Below are 21,203 nucleotides of genomic sequence, written 5' to 3'. Positions count from 1 at the left end.
GCACCATTTTGTTGATGAGGAAGCTAAGACTTGGAGAAATCCACTGACCCACCCAATGTCATACAACCAGAGAGAGGAGAATGAGTATTGGACTCTAACTCAGTCGTATCCAGAGCATGAGTTCTTATCCATGGTGCTACGTTCAGTAACCATGGTAACCTTTCAGTCCTGACAGAGGAGAGGTTCTTGGAGGAGGAGAGGGCAGCAGAGATATGACGGATAATCTGGAAAATTTTGAGCATTCCAGCCCTTTCTTCTAATTGCTTGCTGGACATCCCCATGTGCATACGGTACCTGTCTTTCAAATCCAGTTGGTCTGAAAACCAGGCTCATTATTGCCTCTGTCTTCCTGGGCAGCCCTCCCCTGGTGATTGGCATCTAGGCTATAGCGTTGTCACCTTACTCAGGCATTCAGGCAGAGCCCTTCCTCACCATCCTCCTCCTCTGTCTCTCTTTGCCCTCTTCATCCAGCCCAGCTGCCGCTCCGTATCCCAGCCTCACGTGGGTGCCTCACCTGGAAGTCTCATCTGGGCTGGTATAACCACCTACGAGCAGAAGTGTCTTTCTCTCTACCTGTGCATCCAGCAGAGGTCAGCTAGAATGTTTTCAGAAACCAGGGCTCTGATTGTGTGACTCTCCTCAAATTACTGACTCAATGCATATGAATTTGAGCAAACTCTGGGAGATAGTGAAGGACGGGAAAGCCTGGTGTGCTACAGTTCATGGGGTCACAAAGAATTGGACACAATTTGGTGATTGAACAGCAAAACTTCATGGCTTGCTGCAGAATTGCCTCACAATCCTGTCAGGACTTCTCAGCCTGACTTTCAAGGTCCTCCATGATCGGGTACCAAGCTACCCTTCCAGCCTCACCTTGTCCGCTTCGCTTCACTGATGTGAAATTTCTGAGACCATGGGCCAGACTCTCCCATGGTCAGCCTTACACTTTCTAGCTTCCACTTTGTCCCTGCTGATTCAGTGCCTGAAACACCCTCTCCCACTTCTCAAAACCTTTCCTCTTCTCCCAGGTCAAATGAGCTCTCCCCACAGAAGCTCTCCACAGCATTTTGCTTGTACCTCACCCTTCAGCTTCTTCCATTCCCTGCACAATGTCACAGTCTTTTAAGTTTAAAACATTCTCCCCATTTAGATGACAAGTACTTTTTGATGAAGGACCCTCATCAACTGATCATCGCTCATCCATGTGATTCTGCTGCTTAGAAGTAAGCTCACTGAAGTGAATTACGCTGAAATGAAGACCTGATCACTTGGTCCTAAGCAGAGGCTACCTCGGAAAATGGACTTGATGGGTTCCTTTCTTCTTCTCTGAACCAGACGATGATCCTTGGTTATAGACCACGCCTTAAAGGAACAAGTGATTATGAAGCCATATAGAAACACTTCCAAAGTGTTTCATCACATAGAGTCCAAACCAAGCTAATTTGTGGAATGAGGAAAGAAGAGTTTAGAGAATTCTTTTCCTTGGCATATTCTTAATGTGGAATATCTTTTTTTAAAAAAAGGGGGATTCCCCATTTGTGTGTGTGTGTGTGTGTGTGTGTGTGTGTGTGTGTGTGTATACAAGTGGCCTAGAGAATATTTGACAGGCAGACCAGGACACCACAAAGAAGTGAAATCTGTAGATATGATAACCTACATATATATATATAATTTAAAACCATAATGTACTAACTTCAATACAATGAAGAAATGAAAGAAGTAATTTGTCATAATAACAACCTCCACTTCAACAGGCCAATACTCAGTTTAGGACCACTCTGAGGGCCTGGTGAAGCCATCTGTGCTTACACCATGGCATTCCAACTCTGCAGGTGGTGGGTGAGGTGTCTCAGGGACTCAAACACATAAGCAACATTGCTGGGAAAGTGCCAAGCAAGACAGTGTGCAGTCTTCTCTCAATCACATAGCAGTTGTATATCTGGAAGATTCCACATGTATTAAAATCATGCAAAACATATGTTGTTTTCATGTATAAAATAGAGTTTGTGTCTAGGCTCAGTTAATTATAAACAGGTGTTTCACCTAACTGAATGTCTGGTAAAATATCCAGAAATTGCATATAGGATATGGAACAGTTCTTCTCCGAGCAGTTCTATGCCATGGCTTGTGGGACATTTAAAATCCCAGACTCTACCTAAATGTCAATACTCTCAAAAGTTATGACAACAAAAAATCACCCACTCCATTTCCAAAATGGCCTCTCATAGGCAATGTCATCCCCACTGAGAACCCCTGACCTATGTCACTGGATTTGTGAGGAAGTAGTTTCAAGGAAATGAAAGAGTCACCAACGTCGTCTTTCTAGAAAGCAGTCAAATCAATTATACAGGTATTACCCACATCTCTTGAGTCCTAAGCTAGTACTCGTTTGATAATCAGGTATATTTATAAATATATACCTATATATACATATGTTACATTTATTCATATTTATACATTCTCACATATAATGACATTTCTTTCATTCAAAAATCATGGAGTCAGCATTTGACTGTCTGATTCATCAAAGCCTGTTCCAATGTTTTGATTAAAGTTAATTTAATTCAGTCATGTTATTTAACTCGTCAATAGTTTTATATGAAAATATGGACTAAAGGCAGGTAAATGCATTTCTAATTATCTCAGACTTTTTCATTTCCAGTCATATGGCTGGCTAGGTAATATGACTACCTTTCTATTGAATGCAACAACTTTCTGCTGAAAACAACTGCAGAGGTAGGGAATTCCTCAAGACTGCCCTTACTTCTAACACCAGTTGAAAATCTGGGGCTTCCAAGATATGCACATGTTTGATCATTTGCTAGAAGGATTCACAGTACTCAATGGAAGCTATTATAGTTATGGTTTTGGTTTCTTATAGCAAAAATACTCAGATTAGAATCCACCATGAGCAGAGACATAGGGTCAGAGTCCAGGGAGGAAGCTTGTGTGAAGCTTGAAGCTCTACCAGTTGAGTAGAAGCGTGTGAAGCTTCCCTTGCTCTACCAGTTGAGTCACATGTAGGACTAACTTCTCCCAGACCAATGTATAACAATATGCACATGGAGTATTGCCAGGCAAGAAACTCACCGGAGCCTTGGTGTCCAGAATTTCTATAAGAGCTTGGTTACTTAAACATGGCAGACAGTCTGTTGGTTGATACCTGGGGACTTGCATCCCCCACCATGGACTGTTGGTGTGACCCAAGGCCCTTAGATAACCAAGACACACTTGTATCAGGCAGAACATTCCAAGAGTTTAGAGATTACCTCCCAGGAGCCAAGACCAAAAGTCAGACCCTCCTTTGAGTAAGGTTAATTATTTGCTATACAACTATAGGAAAATACTAGAGAAAAAAGTACTATAAAATATAAGAGCCCTCTTTTTAAGACCATCAAAGACCTAACAAGGTAACAGAAATATCTGGACAAAATTAAGTGAAGGTGGGGTGCAGAGAGGCAGAACAATTCCTGAAGCCACACCTGCTTTAAGGAAAATTGCTAGTCCCAATGGGCTGATCCAGCTGACCTAAGAGGTGTGGGGAACAAGACCAAGCCCACTATGGGAAATATAATAGCAGACCTTTCACTCATCAGGCTGGGACCTCAAAGGAAAAGGGTGAACCACAATTATTCAATTCATATCCTCCTCCAAGTGAACACAAGGATATTTATATTGACATCAAGCAGTGATGGAAAGAGGGAGACACAAGACATAATGACAAATTGATCTGAACACAGATTTGCAGCCCAAACTCCCAGATTTGCAGTCCAATAAAATGCAGGCTGTGGATTTTGTTTATTTTGACCTTAAAACTGGTGATCCTTCCAACCACTTAGCAGAAGGAAGTTCCATTGCTCTTCAGAGCACTGCACCTTCATCCTAGGCCTCAAAGAATTCTCACAAACAATTTTCTGAAGGAAATGAGCATCTTAGACTAAAAGATATCTAAGCAGATAAGGAGGTCAGACACAAGAGGAAGAACCCACCGAATAAAAAACAAACCCACAAATATTTCAGATATTGGAAGTATGAGAGAAAGGACTAAGCAACTCTGTTTCCTGTTTAAAGAAAATAAAACCCTAATTACTACCAAAGATATTAGGAGAGCTTAGAAAAATGAACCTACATCTTAAGACTATTCCAAGATTTGAGGCTTTTCACACAATACAGAGAAGGCAATGGCACCCCACTCCAGTACTCTTGCCTGGAAAATCCTATGAACGAAGGAGCCTGGTAGGCTGCAGTCCATGGGGTCGCTAAGAGTCGGATACGATTGAGCGACTTAACTTTCACTTTTCACTTTCATGCATTGGAGAAGGAAATGGCAACCCACTCCAGTGTTCTTGCCTGGAGAATCCCAGAGAAGGGGGAGCCTGGTGGGCTGCCGTCTATGGGATCACACAGAGTCGGACACGACTGAAGCGACTTAGCAGTAGCAGTAGCACACAATACATACACATAGACAATAAATAAAAAATCATTGATCTTCTGGAAATGTTTACAGAGTTGTGGGTGAGCTAAGTTGGTCAAAAGCACATTCTCTTAACCTTTGATGCTGCAAACAAAAAAAGGTGGAAATTTCATGATTTATATCACTCAGTGCTATTTACAAAAGAACTGTAAATACAGCTATTCCTCAAACGGCCTCACTTTAAAAGTAAAACAACTGGAGTCTACCATTTACTAGTTCTTGGGCACTGAGAAAGTTATTTACCACCTTCAAGTCTAGGTTTTCTGTGAAATGAGGACAATGATAGCAAGGACTCAAGTTTTAGTAAAACGAGGAAAAGAATAATGTTGATTCATAGAAGTATCATGCGAGGTGAATGAGAAAATCCATGTAAGTACTTAGCACATCCGGCATAGAATGATCGATCAACACGTGCAGGCTTCTTTTTGAAAAAGGAAGATGCAGTGTCTAAAAGAGGATAAGTTATGGGCCAACTATTCACTTGACAAGTATACATATGGCATCCTTTTTTATTGGAGTATGGTTGATTTACAATGTCGCCCTAGTTTAGGCATACAGCACAGTGATTCGCTTATACATATGCATATACATCTCTTTCCGATTCTTTTCTGTGTTGTTACAAGCTACTGAGTATAGTTCCCTGGGATGGCATTCCTTTAAATAGTGGTATACCTAAGACACACGGACGAAAATATTCCCTGAAAATGTGGTCCTGAATAGACATGTGTGCCACAGAAACAGGGCGGAAAGCCAGCGGGGGCCATGTTTACAACTTTTTATGTCGTCGGGCCATTCTATTCCTCGAGTTCCATTTCCTCCTCACATCTCACTTTCCCTATCTCTTTGTTTCCATGTCTCTCCACTCAGTGAGCCGGGAAAACAGCTGGACACATCCTCAGCAAAAGGGACACTTCAGATACATGAAAACTATTTTATTACCTTTTCTCTGTTGTGTTGAATAAGTCAACTCATTTAAACTCTTCACTTGGTCAGAGTTATCCAAAGCTATAATCATCACTAGTTTAGAACCTTTATGCATATGTGATACTGCACTTCAGTGTGGAGCCCAAGGAAAATGTGGTAGCAAGTGACAGTCTGACTAGTGCTGACTCATTTAGAAAATGAGTTTCCTGAGTCATTCAGATGATGAATTTCCTGCTCCTGCTTATGTTTTCTAGTCCAGTCTCATTCCTGCTTTTAGTCTTTCAGGGGTTGGCGACTGAAAGAATTTGGACCACCGGCTAAGTCCATCCAGTGCCTGTTTGTATAAATAAAGTTTTATTGGAACACAGCCACATACATCATTTGAGTATAGTCTGTGACTGCTTTCTTGCTACATCTGTAGAGTTGAGATCTTGGGACAAAGACCTTATGGTCCACAAAATTCTAAGCTGTTTAATATCTGGCCCTTTGTGGGGAAAGTTTGCTGACCCCCTGCTTTTTAAATAAAATTTTGGCCATGCCCCATGGCTTGTGGTACCTTCCTTTCCCAACCAGGGATGGGATCCACAGCCTCTGGATTGGAAGGTGGAGTCTCAGCCGCTGGACCACCAGGAAAGTCCCTGATTCCCCCGCTTTAAAATGTCACTGTGTTGCTGATGCATGTTTACCTGGATGCTTCCCCACTCCTCATCTCTCGCTACCTCTCTCTTGTTTGCTGTGTTCAGACCACACTGATCTTGTCTCAGTTCCTAGACCTTTACTGCCCAGGCAGTAACCACAGGATGTTCGCTTGGGCTGGAACCGTCCTTGTCTGGAATAGCCTCCTCCCCGCAGCTAACTGCTTCTCATCATTTATGTCCCAGCTCATAAATGTCACCTCCTCAGAGAAGCTTCCCTGACCATTCTACCTAAATAATCCCTCTTCTCTCAAGCCAAAGTGTTCTTTTTCATATTCCTCTGCTCTTTTCCTTTAAAGCACATATAAAAATTAGAAATTCAGGTTTTATTTGTTTGCTTACTTGTTTAAGGGCTCTCTCCCTCTCTCTCGTCTCTCTCTGAGCTCCGTGAGTGAGAAACAGTGTCTGTTTTACCTAGCGCTCTATCCCAGAACCTGGCAGATAGTAGGTGTTCAATAATTAATTACTGAATAAATGAATGGATAAATGGCAAACTTGCTTATGTACTGATCTTTCTTTTATTTCTCAATCTGTAGTTTCTCTTTCAGTGTAGTGCCTTGCTAGGATAGTGTTGCTATATTTTTTCTCCTTTACTCCAAATTACCAAGGTCGTGCTGTATTTTTTTTTTTCTCCTTTGGAGTAATTCTCACTTAGCTTGATGCCACCTGCAAACTTAATGACTGCTATTTGGTTATTCATGTGCTTTGGAATATAGGCTGTATTGATGACTCTTGTCTTTGGGTCATTTCAGGAATAGGAACAGTGAGTCTTCACAGAGAAAGTATCAACTCATTCCTGAATGAGATGCTGGAAATAGTATATTTGAATATTGATGAATACCTTGTCAATTGCATAATGTTTGTTTCTGCAGTATTTGTATTTTTATGCCAGTGTGCATTTTGATTTCTAAAAAAGTCTTCCCATCAGCCAAAATTGATTACACTTATAAAGCCTTCTCTAATTATAAAAATTTTCCTTTAAAAACTATCTGCAATAAATGTCTCTTCAGAGTAAAATGAGATGTAGCAGAGTAAATGAAAATCCTGGTGCAATGTACCAATTATGGCTCTGATTAAACTGTGTTTCTGTTTTGCAGTGATGGCTTTATACAAATGAAAGCTTTGCTATTGCCAGTTCCACTGCACACATCCCCTCACCAACCACTCCATCAGGCCAGCCTGAGGATAAAATCCAACAGCTCCTTAACAATCCAAGAACAGGATCCAGAGGGGAAGAGAACTTAGAGCATGTATGCACAGCCAGTATTCTCAGAGTGCGGAATGTGTTTCTCTGTGCAACGGCTTCAGCATCACAAGTGCAAATAGGTGGGCCTAGTGAATCTGGAACTGGGCGGGTATGGGGACAGCAGTCAGCAATATGTGTTTTAACAAGCCCTTTGGAAGAATCTGAAACAGGTCAACTACTGAGAAAAGCAGAAAAAAAGTACCCCCGAGTAAACCCAGGCAGTGTTAGTGCTAGCCACTCACTCAGTTGTGTCTGACTCTGCAACCCCATGGGGGCGTTGCCCGCCAGACTCCTCTGTCTGTGGGATTCTCCAGGCAAGAATACCAGGGAGGGTTGCCATTCCGTTCTCCAGGGGATCTTCCCAACCAAGGGATTAGACCCGGGTCTCCCACATTTCGGCCAGATTCTTTACCATCTGAGCCACCAGGGAAGCCGAAGACACCCAGCTTGAATTTAGGTAGGAAGCTTGTTTCAACTCACTTAGGTGAAGAGCAGAGCTCCCTCAGCTGAACACCCAAGAGTGAGGCTTTCCAGCTGGATCTATCCCATTGCTTCTGGGATGAATCTCAAAAAGTCAGTGAGCTGCTTCTCTGTTTTAGAGAGACTGTCTGCAGACAGGTTTCACAGTCACTTCTTGTGACTCAAACATGTGAGCAGTAATCAGGTAAGAGGTAAAAAACAGAGACCTTTCTTCTCTACAGTGTGCATTACCTACTTACTAGACCCATGACCATTTCCTGCTTTTTTTTTCCCATTAAAGTTGACATTGGCGTCCTCTCATAAGATTAGCTTTGTCTACCTTGATTTCTCTACCTTCACAGTGCTGCAATGGAAGAGAGATTTTGAAATTAGAAACAGAATCACCTAGAGTCTCATCAAAACACTGATGAAGGCAATGATGGCTGACCTCACTCCCACAACGACCACCATCTTTCTGATTCAGTAAGTCTGGGGTGGGGCCCAGAATTTGCATTTGGAACAAGTTCCCAGGTGATGATGCTGAAGTTGTTGGCCTGGGGACCCCATTGTGACAACCCACTGATCTGGATGAACAAAAAAATAAGTTTAACTCATCAAACCGTATGTGAGTGTGTAAAGCAGATATGTTTCCTAGTTATTCCTCCAAAGTTGATCCAAGAAGGAGGATTGTTTTAGTTTATTTTTCCACTTGCACTAGTCAGTATGGGAGTATGCTAAGCATCCTGCACCAGACGCAGAAAGTGAGCTGAACACATCTCTTTCCAGCTGTGTGTTCAGTGGCCTCATCTCGGTGGCTTGAAATTACCCATGGTAGCAGGATTTATGTCTTGGAAATCAAACACCACAAATCAGGGCTCATCTCCTAACCTCTACTCACAAAGTTGATTGTTAAATATTTACCAGCACACCCCTGGGAAGAACCATAAATAATGGGCATGCGGAGGTAATAAGATCTGACATTTGTTTTGCAGGGGTGTAGATCTAAATGGGAGGGGAGTTGGGGATGGAAATCAGTAAATATTTGTATCTTGCGAGGAAATGTGAAAGGAAACGGTGAGGTTAAAAGGGTACTCAGCAGCTTTGGGGATTTCCCTGGTGGGCCAATGGTTCAGACTTCACGCTTCTGCTGCGGGGGGTGTGGGTTAAGTCCTTGATCAGAAAACTAAGATCCTGCTTGTTGCAGAGCACACCTCTCGCCAAAAAGTTATTCAGTCGCTCTGAAGGAAAGTTGAAAAGGTAGTGAGGTGAGAGTATTAGAATTTGCATGGTAGGCTTTGGAAACAGCCTTGGGACAGAATCTGGCTCTCTCATTTACTGGATGTGTGATCTTGGGAATGGCACACTTAACCTTTACAAAGTTTAATCTCCCCATTGGTTAAGGAGAAATAATGTGTTGCTATGAGATTCACATGAGAGAAGTAATTTAAAACCTAGCACAATGCCAAACACAGAGTGAATTATTACTTTCCCTCTGGAAATGTTCATTATTATTTCTATTATTGTTGCTGTTATTAAGCCCAGAGGTAGTCAAAATTCTGTAAGTAAATATTTACTAAAAGGAACACCTTTTAGTGCATGCACCCAATACTTTGCCACACACCATTAATAAGTTGTTTTAAACTCAAGGAGTTTACACTCTTAGCATGCCATCACATTTTCTAATCAGACTGGAAGAAAAAAGAACTGAAAGATATTTATTTAGGTGAGCATACTAACACTTGGAGTATAAATATTTACCAAAAAGGAAGTAGATCAAAAGGATTCCTCGAATCACAAACTAAAAAGAACTTTGACTTTAAAATGTAATGTGAAATGGTTGCTCTTTCTGATCGTGATTTAGGATAGCTGAAATAATTTCTGAGACCTAAAACACTTTGCAAAGAATACACAGAGAATAAAAAACTCTCTTGTTTAAACAAGAGAAAGTGTTACTGTATGATTTTAGATGGTTAAAGACAAGGACTCGGCTTCCCTGGTGGTCCACTGGTTAAGACTCTGCCTTGCAATGCAGGGAATACCAGTTCAATCCCTGGTCTGGAAAGATCCCACATGCCACTGGGCGTGCGCATGTGTGTGTGTGCTAAGTCGCTTCAGTCATGTCTGACTCCTTGTGATCCTATGGACTGCCAGGCTCCTCTGTCCTTGGAATTCTCCAGGCAAGAATATTAGAGTGGGTTGCCATGCACTCCTCCAGGGGATCTTCCTGACCCAGGGATCAAACCCAGGTCTCCTGAGGCTCCTGCATTGCAGACAGATTCTGTACCGCTGAGCCACCAGGAAAGCCCATAGGTTTGTCATATATGGCTCTTATTATGTCGATGTATTTCCCCTTTATACTGCTTGAGAGTTTTTAATTATAAATGGACATTGGATTTTGTTGGAAGCATTTCTTGCATCTGTTGAGAAGAATATGTAATTTTTTATTCTTTAATTTGTTAATGTGGTATATAATATTTATTGATTTGAATATATTGAACCATCCTTGCATCCCTCTGATAAATCCCAGTTGATCATGGTATATGATCCCTTTAATGTATTGTTGAATTTGCTAATTTGCTAATGTATTGTAGGGTTTGCTAATATTTTGTTGAGAATTTTTTCATTTATGTCCATCAGTGACATTGGCCTGTGATTTTGTGTGTGTGTGAGTGTGTGATATCTTTGTCTGGTTTTAGTATCAGAGTGATGTTGACCTTGTAGAATGAGCTTGGAAGCATTCCTTCCTCTTCAATTTTTTGAATAGTTTGAGAAAGATAGGTGTTAACTGTTCTTTAAATATTTGGTCAGATTCACCTGTGAAGCTGTCTAGTCCTGGACTTTTGTTTTGGGGGAATTTTAAAAATTGTTGATACAATATCATTACTGGTTATAGGTCTGCTCATATTTTCTGTTTCTTCTGGATTCATTCTTGCGAAGGAATATTTCCAGGAATTTATTATGTATTCTAGGTTGTCAATTTATTGGTATGTAACTGTTTACAGAAATTTCTTAGGATTCTTTATATTTCTGTGGTGTTGGTTCAAGCTTCTCCTTTTTCATTTCTGTTTTATTTATTTGAGCTCTCTTTTTGATGAGTCTGGCTAAAGGTATATCAATTTTATTTACTTTTTCATGAACTGGATCTTAGTTTACTAATCTTTTCTATTTTTTAACCTGTATTTTATTTGTATATGTTCTGTTCTTTATTTCTCTCCATCTACTAATTTTGGGTTTTGCTGGTTCTTCTTTTTCTAGTTCCCTTAGATATAAGGTTAGGTTGTTTATTTGAGATTTTTATTATCCTAAGGTAGGCTTGTATATAAACTTCCCTCTTAGAATTACTTTTTCTGTGTCCTATAGATTTTTAGATCATAGATCATTTTCATTTGCCTTCAGATATGTTTTTTAAAATTTTCTTTGATTACTTTATTGATCCATTGGTTGTTTAGTATCGTATCTTTAGCCTCCATGTATTTATTGTTTTTTTTTTTTTCTTTTCTAGTTGATTTTCTAGAGTTGATTTCTAGTCGCATACTTTGGTGGTTTGAAAAATTGTGTGATATAATTTCAGTCTTCTTAAATGTATTAAGAGACATTTTGTGGCCTAACATGATCTGTCGTGGAGAATGTTCCATGTGCACTTGAAAATAATGTTTATTCTGCTGCTTTTGGATAGGCATTCTTTATCAATTAACTCAATCTGGCCTAATGTGTTATTTAAGGCTAGTTTTTCCTATTGATTTTCAATCTGAATGATCTATACATTGATGTAAATGAGGTGTCAAAGTTCCCTACTCTTATGTGTTATTGTTAATTTCTCCCTTTATGTTTATTAAAGTTTGTTTCATATATTTACGTGCTCCTATTTGTGGTATATACATATTCACAATTTTTATATATTCTTACTGTATTTCTCCCTTAATCATTATAAAATATCCTTCTTTGTCACTTATGACAGTCTTTTTTTTCAAAATTTTCTTTGTCTGATAAAAGTGTTGCTATCCCAGCTTTCTTTTCATTTCTATTTACATTGAATATCTTTTCCCATCCCCTCACTTTCTGTGAGTGATTTTATAGATTTGAATTGTGTCTCTTGTGATTTTGTTTTTGTATCCATTCAGCCTCTCTGTGCCTTTTTATTGAAGCATTAATCTATTTGCATTGAAAATAATTACTGATAAGTATGTACAAACTTACTGGTAAACACCTGGAGTAACAGGCAAATTTGGACTTGGAATACAGAATGAAGCAGGGCAAAGACTAACAGAGTTTTGCCAAGAAAACACACTAGTCATAGCAAACACCCTCTTCCAACAACACAAGAGAAGACTCTACACATGGACATCACCAGATGGTCAACACCAAAATCAGATTGATTATATTCTTTGCAGCCAAAGATGGAGAAGCTCTATACAGTCAACAAAAACAAGACCAGGAGCTGACTGTGGCTCAGATCATGAACTCCTTATTGCCAAATTCAGACTTAAATTGAAGAAAGTAAGGAAAACCACTAGACCATTCAGGTATGACCTAAATCAAATCCCTTATGATTATACAGTGGAAGTGAGAAATAGATTTAAGGGACTAGATCTGATAGATAGGGTGCCTGATGAACCATGGATGGAGGTCCGTGACATTGTACAGGTGACAGGGATCAAGACCATCCTCATGGAAAAGAAATGCAGAAAAGCAAAATGGCTGTCTGGGGAGGCCTTACAAATAGCTGTGAAAAGAAGAGAAGCAAAAAGCAAAGGAGAAAAGGAAAGATATAAGCATCTGAATGCAGAGTTCCAAAGAACAGCAAGGAGAGATAAGAAAGCCTTCCTCAGTGATCGATGCAAAGAAAGAGAGGAAAACAACAGAGTGGGAAAGACTAGAGATCTCTTCAAGAAAATCAGAGATACCAAGGAAACATTTCATGCAAAGATGGGCTCGATAAAGGACAGAAATGGTTTGGACCTAACAGAAGCAGAAGATATTAAGAAGAGGTGGCAAGAATACACAGAAGAACTGTACAAAAAAGATCTTCATGACCAAGATAATCACGATGGTGTGATCACTGACATAGAGCCAGACATCCTGGAATGTGAAGTCAAGTGGGCCTTAGAAAGCATCACTGCAAACAAAGCTAGCGGAGGTGATGGAATTCCAGTTGAGCTATTTTAAATCCTGAAAGATGATACTGTGAAAGTGTTGCACTCAATATACCAGCAAATTTGGAAAACTCAGCAGTGGCCACAGGACTGGAAAAGGTCAGTTTTCATTTCAATCCCAAAGAAAGGCAGAGCCAAAGAATGCTCAATCTACCGCACAATTGCACTCATCTCACATGCTAGTAAAGTAATGCTCAAATTTCTCCAAGCCAGGCTTCAGCAATATGTGAACTGTGAACTCCCAGATGTTCAAGCTCGTTTTAGAAAAGGCAGAGGAACCAGAGATCAAATTGCCAACATCCACTGGATCATCAAAAAAGCAAGAGAGTTCCAGAAAAACATCTATTTCTGCTTTATTGACTATGCCAAAGCCTTTGACTGTGTGGATCACAATAAACTGTGGAAAATTCTGAAAGATATGGGAATACCAGACCACCTGACCTTCCTCTTGAGAAACCTATATGCAGATCAGGAAGCAACAGTTAGAACTGGACATTGAACAACAGACTGGTTCCAAATAGGAAAAGGAGTATGTCAAGGCTGTATATTGTCACCCTGCTTATTTAACTTCTATGCAGAGTACATCATGAGAAATGCTGGGTGGAAGAAGCACAAGCTGGAATCAAGATTGCCAAGAGAAAGATCAATATGGAGAAAGCAGTGGCACCCCACTCCAGTACTCTTGCCTGGAAAATTCCATGGACGGAAGAGCCTGGTAGGCTGCAGTCCATGAGGTCGCTAAGAGTCGGACACGACTGAGCGACTTAACTTTGACTTTTCACTTTCATGCATTGGAGAAGGAAATGGCAACCGACTACAGTGTTCTTGCCTGAAGAATCCCAGGGACAGAGGAGCCTGGTGGGAGGCCATCTATGGGGTCGCAGAGTCAGACACAACAGAAGTGACTTAGCAGCAGCAGCAGCATGCTAGGAAGGTGTGAAATTCAGGATAAAATATTGTCAGGAAATGTCACCAGCCAGAGCTCCTGAAGTGGGTTAGTTCGACACTGGCTTTCCAAGTGTTTTTTGTGTCCTCTTTTGCAAAATTGTGTATATGAAGAGGCCAGTAATTTCTTTTTATGCATCTTATGAAAACTCTTAGGACTCTCAATGTAATTCCTTTTCCGTTTCTTAAAGAAAGAAAACTAAAAGTGTTCAGTGGAAAAAAAGAGAAAGATCAATAACCTCAGATATGCAGATGACACCACCCTTATGGCAGAAAGTGAAGAGGAACTAAAAAGCCTCTTGATGAAAGTGAAAGTGGAGAGTGAAAAACTTGGCTTAAAGCTCAACATTCAGAAAACGAAGATCATGGCATCTGGTCCCATCACTTCTTGGGAAATAGATGGGGAAACGGTGGAAACAATGTCAGACTTTATTTTTGGGGGCTCCAAAATCACTGCAGATGGTGATTGCAGCCATGAAATTAAAAGACGCTTACTCCTTGGAAGAAAAGTTATGACCAACCTAGATAGCATATTCAAAAGCAGAGACATTACTTTGCCGACTAAGGTGCATCTAGTCAAGGCTATGGTTTTTCCTGTGGTCATGTATGGATGCAAGAGTTGGACCGTGAAGAAAGCTGAGTGCCAAAGAATTGATGCTTTTGAACTGTGGTGTTGCAGAAGACTCTTGAGAGTCCCTTGGACTGCAAGGAGATCCAACAAGTCCATTCTGAAGATCAGCCCTGGGTTATCTTTGGAAGGACTGATGCTAAAGCTGAAACTCCAGCACTTTGGCCACCTCATGGGAAGAGTTGACTCATTGGAAAAGACCCTGATGCTGGGAGGGATCCGGGGCAGGAAGAGAAGGGGACGACAGAGGATGAGATGGCTGGATGGTATCACTGACTCGATGGATGTGAGTTTGGGTGAACTCCGGGAGTTGGTAATGGACAGGGAGGCCTGGCGAGCTGCAATTCATGGGGTCGCAAAGAGTCGGACATGACTGAGCGACTGGACTGAACTGCTGTACTAGCTGCCATTTTGTTCATTTTGGGGACTGTTTTTACAGTTCTGTTTTGTTCCTGTCTTCTTCTGTTGCTCTCTTCCCTTAAGATGACTATTTCTAGTGTTATGTTTGGACCCGTTTCTCTCTCTCTCTCTCTTTTTTTGGTTTGTATCTAGCATGGACTTTTGGTTGTAGTTTCCAAGAGGTTCTCAGTATAACAGCTTACATATATGTATGTGGTTATTTCAAGTTGATGATCTTTTAAGTTTGAATTCATTCAAACAACCTTGCATTCCCTCTCCCATATTTAATGGTTTTGATATTATCTTTTAAATCTTTTGGGTCTTTTTGGTTTTCATTTGTTTGTCCCAGAGGTCTCTTAAACTATGTTTGTTTTTTTCATATCCAAAATGGTGCTTGCCAGTGTCTGTGTCCTGGCAAAATGAGATCCTCCAAGTGGCTGCTGCTAGTGTCGAAACCCCAGGAAGAGTTCACCACTCTGGAAGGCTTTCTAAGAGCAGCAACTGGGACTGATCAGGCTTCTTTCAAATTGCTGACTCTTTTTGGAACTTGAACCATGTCAGATTTTACCTGTGCTTTTAAGAGTGGAGTCTCTGTCTACTACAGCCCTCCTGCTCTCCCATAGGCAAGCCTTCAGTTCAGTCGTGTCCAGCTCTTTGTGACCCCATGGACTGCAGCACACCAGCTTCCCTGTCCATCATCATGTCCTGGAGTCCACCTAAATCCATGTCCATTGAGTTGATGGTGCCATCCAACCATCTCATCCTCCGTCGTCCCCTTCTCCTCCTGCCTTCAATCTTTTCCAGCATCAGAGTCTTTCCCAATGAGTCGGTTCTTCACATCAGGTGGCCAGATTATAGGAGTTTCAGTTTCAGCATCAGTCCTTCAGGTGAACATTCAGGACTGATCTCCTTTAGGATGAACTTGTTGGATCTCCTTGAAGCCCAAGGGACTCTCAAGAGTCTTCTCCAACACCACAGTTCAAAAGCATTAATTCTTTGGTGCTCAGCTTTCTTTATATTCCAACTCGCACATCCATACATGACTACTGGAAAAGCCATAGCTTTGACTAGATGGACATTTTTTGGTAAAGTAATATCTCTGCTTTTTAATATGCTGTCTAGGTTGATCATAGCTTTTCTTCCAAGGAGGAAGCATCTTTTAATTTCATGGCTGCACTTACCATCTGCAGTGATTTTGGAGCCCAGAAAAATAAAGTCTCTCACTGTTTCCATTGTTTCCCTATCTATTTGCCATGAAGTGATGGGACCAGATGCCATGATCTTAGTTTTCTGAATGTTGAGCTTTAAGTCAACATTTTCACTCCCCTCTTTCACTTTCATCAAGAGGCTCTTTTGTTCTTCTTCACTTCATGCCATAAGGGTGGTGTCATCTGCAAATCTGAGGTTATATTTCTCCTGGCAATCTTGATTCCAGCTTCTGCTTCATCCAGCCTGGCATTTTGCATGATGTGCTCTGCATCATATAAGTTAAATAAGCAGGATGACAATATACAGCCTTGACATACTCCTTTCCCGATTTGGAACCAGTCTGTTGTTCCATGTCCAGTTCTAACTTTTGCTTCTTGACCTGCATATAGATTTCTCAGGAGGCAGGTCAGGTGATCTGGTATTCCTATCTCTTTCAGAATTTTCCACAGTTTGTTGTGATCCACCTAGTCAAAGGCTTTGGCATAGTCAGTAGAGCAGAAGTAGATGTTTTTCTGGAACTCTCTTGCTTTTTCAATGATCCATTGGATGTTGGCAGTTTGATCTCTGCTTCCTCTGCCTTTTCTAAATCTAGCTTGAACATCTGGGAGTTCACGGTTCACGTATTGCTGAAGCCTGGCTTGGAGAATTTTGAGCATTACTTTACTAGTGTGTGAGGTGAATGCAATTATGTGGTAGTTTGAACATTCTTTGGCATTGCCTATCTTTGGAATTAGAATGAAAAGTAACCTTTTCCAGTCTTGTGGCCACTGCTGAGTTTTCCAGAGTTGCTGGCATATTGAGTGCAACACTTTCACAGCATCATCTTTCCTGATTTGAAATAGCTCAACTGGAATTCCATCACCTCCACTAGCTTTGTTCATACTGATGCTTCCTAAGGTCCACTTGACTTCACATTCCAGGATGTCTGGCTCTAGGTAAATGAGCACACCATCATGGGTATCTTGGTCATGAAGATCTTTTTTGTACAGTTCTTCTGTGTATTCTTGCCACCTTTTCTTAATATCTTCTACTTCTGTTAAGTCCATACCATTTCTGTCCTTTATTGAGCCCTTGTTTGCATGAAATGTTCCCTTGGTATCTCTAATTTTCTTGAAGAGATCTCTAGTCTTTGCCATTCTATTGTTTTCCTCTATTTCTTTGCATTGATCACTGAGGAAGTCTTTCTTATCTGTCTTTGCTATTCTTTGGAACTCTGCATTCAAATGGGTATATCTTTCCTTTTCTCCTTTGCCTTTAGCTTCTCTTCTTTTCTCAGCTGTTTGTAAGGTCTTTTCAGACAACCGTTTTGCGTTTTTGCGTTTCTTTTGTTGGGAATGGTCTTGATCACTGCCTCCCTGTATAATGTCACGAACCTCTGTCCATAGTTTTTCAGACACTCTATCCAATCTAATGCCTTGAATTTATTTGTCATTTCCACTGTATAATCGTAAGGGATTTGGTTTAGGTCTTACCTGAATGGTCTCGTGGTTTCCCCTACTTTCTTCAATTTAAGTCTGAATTTGGCAATAAGGAGTTCATGATCTGAGTCACAGTCAGCTTCCGGTCTTGTTTTTGCTGATTGTATAGAGCTTCTCTATCTTTAGCTGCAACGAATATAATCAGTCTGATTTCGGTGTTGACCATCTGGTGATGTCCATGCGTAGAGTCTTCTCTTGTGTTGTTGGAAGAAGGTGTTTGCTATGACCAGTGCGTTCTCTTAGCAAAACTCTGTTAGACTTTGACCTGCTTCGTTGTCAATGTTAGATATTCTGGGTGCTCATCTTCCCAGTCAGGACCTCCAGAGTGGGGATCCTGGTTTGGGGCTCAAAACCCTTAGTCCTTGGGGAGAGCCTCTGCCTGGTGATCACCTTCCCATTTATATTCATCTCTGCCATGGTCTTGACTACCCATGTCTCTGTGCCTTTTCCCCATTTTGCTTCAATTTCTTCTTTTATCTTTCGTTGTGAAAAATATTTTCTGCTAGACTTCTTTTTTTAACTTTGCTTTCTGTTTGTTTTGCCAAACTTTTCTGCTCGTCTTCTGGTTGTTTTCATTAATAGCTGGTCTGTAGATAGTTGTAACTTTGGTGTGCTTATGGAGGAAGTGGGCTCATGGTTTCCCTGCTCTGTTATTAACCTTGTTATACATTTTTAGAGCTCAAGTGTATACATTAGCTGTATATATTTACTATTGAGTGGGGTTCTGATGTCAATGTCAATATCATGTTCTTTTTTCCTTAAGTATTGGATGTTCATCCTTATCTAGGTGTCCAAGAAGGATCTCTGTCTTGAATTACTCCTCTCCTTTTGTTACCCAAATCACCTTATGTCATCTACTTGTCTCACGTGAATCTAAACCAAGAATGTAGCTTTGTGTTAAAATTATCTGGATTCTGTCACATGTATACTGTGTGATTTTTGGCAATTCACTTAACTTCTCTGATCGTTAGTTTCTTCTTCTGTGAGATTGTCAAAATAAGAATTCAATTTCATATGATTGGTGTGAAAATCAATTAAACAATGCATGTAAAATATTTTGCATTTTGCCCAACACATTGGATAAACACTCAAAGAACAGTGTTGAGGTTTGGTTTTTCTTTTCTTTCAGAGTTCTTGTTAATTGCAAATTGCCTCTGGTCAATGTATATGCAAATGGTAACTGTTCACTTTAAGTGCTGTCTTTATAGAGATTTTTCTTTCACTGTGCTGTGCAAAATGCCTGCCTTGTTGGAAAACTGTAATGTGAAAAATTGCCTCTTGCTGTTATCAGACCCTGTTGTACCTCTTTCTCACCTGAATGTTTCTTAGCTGGGTACTAAGGACAGTGCTGGGTCCCCCATTTTGATGGCTGGGGTTTTTTCTTGCTAAGGGACTTTTCTTTTGGGGGCCTTTAGATAAAAATGTATGTCCATACATAGGTTCTGAGACTTCCTGGATCACAGCCTTAAATATCCCTGCTGTGTTCCATAAGCAGTTGAGGGAAGAACAATCTGAAGTCTTTGAAAATTAAAATGTATATTCCCAGCTATAGAAGCACTTCTGAAGATGGTGGGTGGGGTGGATGGAGGTGATGAAATTTAAGTCAAAATAGTAAAAATTAAAATAGAAGTTAGAAGTTTGGTTAGAGTCCAAGAGAGGAGAAGAAAGAGAAGTTCCGGCAACAATAAAGAGTCTATCTCCACTGTGTAAGGGGCAGAGAAAAGAGGGCAGAGATTTAATAGGAGAAAGAGGGAAAATGAAGATGGTGCCCGGAATGATTTCAAGGGAAAGAAGCACAGAGTGTATGACTCACGCCATTAGGTGGACCTGAGAAGAACAGAGCAGTGAGCTGCAGCTGTCAGGCAGCTTAACTGAGTTGCAGATAGGGTGGGTGCTTGTGAGGGGAATATAAAAACTATGCATGTATGTATAAGTTCTCTTTGTCTTCCCTCCCCCAACCCTGACCCCCTACTATTCCGGAGAGCATACTTTGTGTTGGGGAGGTTGGAGATTATACTGGCAGGCAGACAAAAGAGGACAGAGGTGTGTCGAGGTGACGGTGGAGGGGTAGGATAGTGGGAGGGTGAAGCTAGATGGGGGAGAACAAGTTAAAAAGAAAAACAACAAAAATTTAAATTAGCTCCTGACATCTGAAGTAGTGTTTTGCAAGAAGATACTTTCAAGCTAGTTTTAGAAAAGGTAGAGGAACCAGAGATCAAATTGCCAACATCCGCTGGATCATGGAAAAAAGAAGAGAGTTCCAGAAAAACATCTATTTCTGCTTTATTGACTCTGCCAAAGCCGTTGACTGTATGAATCACAATAAACTGTGGAAAATTCTGAAAGAGATGGGAATACCAGACCTCCTGACCTGCCTCTTGAGAAACCTATATGCAGGTCAAGAAGCAACAGTTAGAACTGGACATGAAACAACAGACTGGTTCCAAATAGGGAAAGAAGTACATCAAGGCTGTATACTGTCATCCTGCTTATTTAACTTCCATGCAGAGTACATCATGAGAAATTCTGGGCTGGAAGAAGCACAAGCTGGAATCAAGATTGCCGGGAGAAAGATCAATAACCTCAGATATGTATATGACACCACCCTTATGGCAGAAAGTGAAGAGGAACTAAAAAGCCTCTTGATGAAAGTGAAAGTGGAGAGTGAAAAAGTTGGCTTAAAGCTCAACATTCAGAAAATGAAGATCATGGCATCCAGTCCCATCACTTCATGGGAAATAGATGGGGAAACAGTGGAAACAGTGTCAGACTTTATGTTTTTTTGGCTCCAAAATCACTGCAGATGGTAATTGCAGCCATGAAATTAAAAGACCCTTACTCCTTGGAAGGAAAGTTATGACCAACCTTGACAGCATATTGAAAAGCAGAGACATTACTTTGCCAACAAAGGTCCATCTAGTCAAGGCTATTGTTTTTCCAGTGGTCATGTATGAACGTGAGAGTTGGACTATGAAGAAAGCTGAATGCCAAAGAATTGATGTTTTTGAACTGTGGTGTTGGATAAAACTCTTGAGAGTCCCTTGGACTGCAAGGAGATCCAGCCAGTCCATTCTGAAGATCAGTCCTGGGTGTTCATTGGAAGGACTGATGCTAAAGCAGAAACTCCAGTACTCTGGCCACCTCATGGGAAGAGTTGACTCACTGGAAAAGACTCTGATGCTGGGAGGGATTGGGGGCAGGAGAAGGGGACGACAGAGGATGAGATAGCTGGATGGCATCACTGACTCAATGGACATGAGTTTGGGTGAACTCCGGGAGATGGTGATGGACAGGGGGCCTGGCGTGCTGCAATTCATGGGGTCACAAAGAGTTGGACACGACTGAGTGACTGAACTGAACTGAACACCCTTAAAAGCCAGACATTTTATGATAAGGACAATTTCTAATTCCTAATGGATCAAGACTTAGTGACCTTACCCACAGAGGTGCATTCAACAGAAGTCCCTGCAGACAGGAAGAAAGGCCTGAAGTTGAGCTCCTTTGTAAAACCCTGGATCGTTGTGTGACCTGGCAGGGACAGAAAAATTCCTGCCTGCTCCTGAGAAGGGGTAGAAGGGTGCGGGATATAGCCA

General features: G+C 41.0%; 1 protein-coding gene across 2 annotated transcripts in view; it reads left to right on the top strand.

Annotated features, from left to right (window-relative positions):
• UBE3D (ubiquitin protein ligase E3D) overlaps positions 1-21,203 on the top strand; it is a 329,217-nt gene that overhangs the window by 179,100 nt on the left and 128,914 nt on the right. For both annotated transcript variants that reach the window (XM_060419386.1, XM_042253172.2), the window contains one exon: positions 8,161-8,281. In XM_060419386.1, coding sequence (XP_060275369.1) covers positions 8,161-8,185 — 25 coding nt within the window. In that variant the 3' untranslated portion in view covers positions 8,186-8,281. The remainder of the gene's footprint in view (positions 1-8,160; positions 8,282-21,203) is intronic.

This window comes from Ovis aries, chromosome 8, assembly GCF_016772045.2.
Source record: "Ovis aries strain OAR_USU_Benz2616 breed Rambouillet chromosome 8, ARS-UI_Ramb_v3.0, whole genome shotgun sequence".
Classification (NCBI taxonomy): Eukaryota; Metazoa; Chordata; class Mammalia; order Artiodactyla; family Bovidae; genus Ovis; species Ovis aries.
The sequence above is the reverse complement of the archived record's forward strand: the minus strand, read 5'-3'. Positions and strand labels throughout refer to the sequence as shown.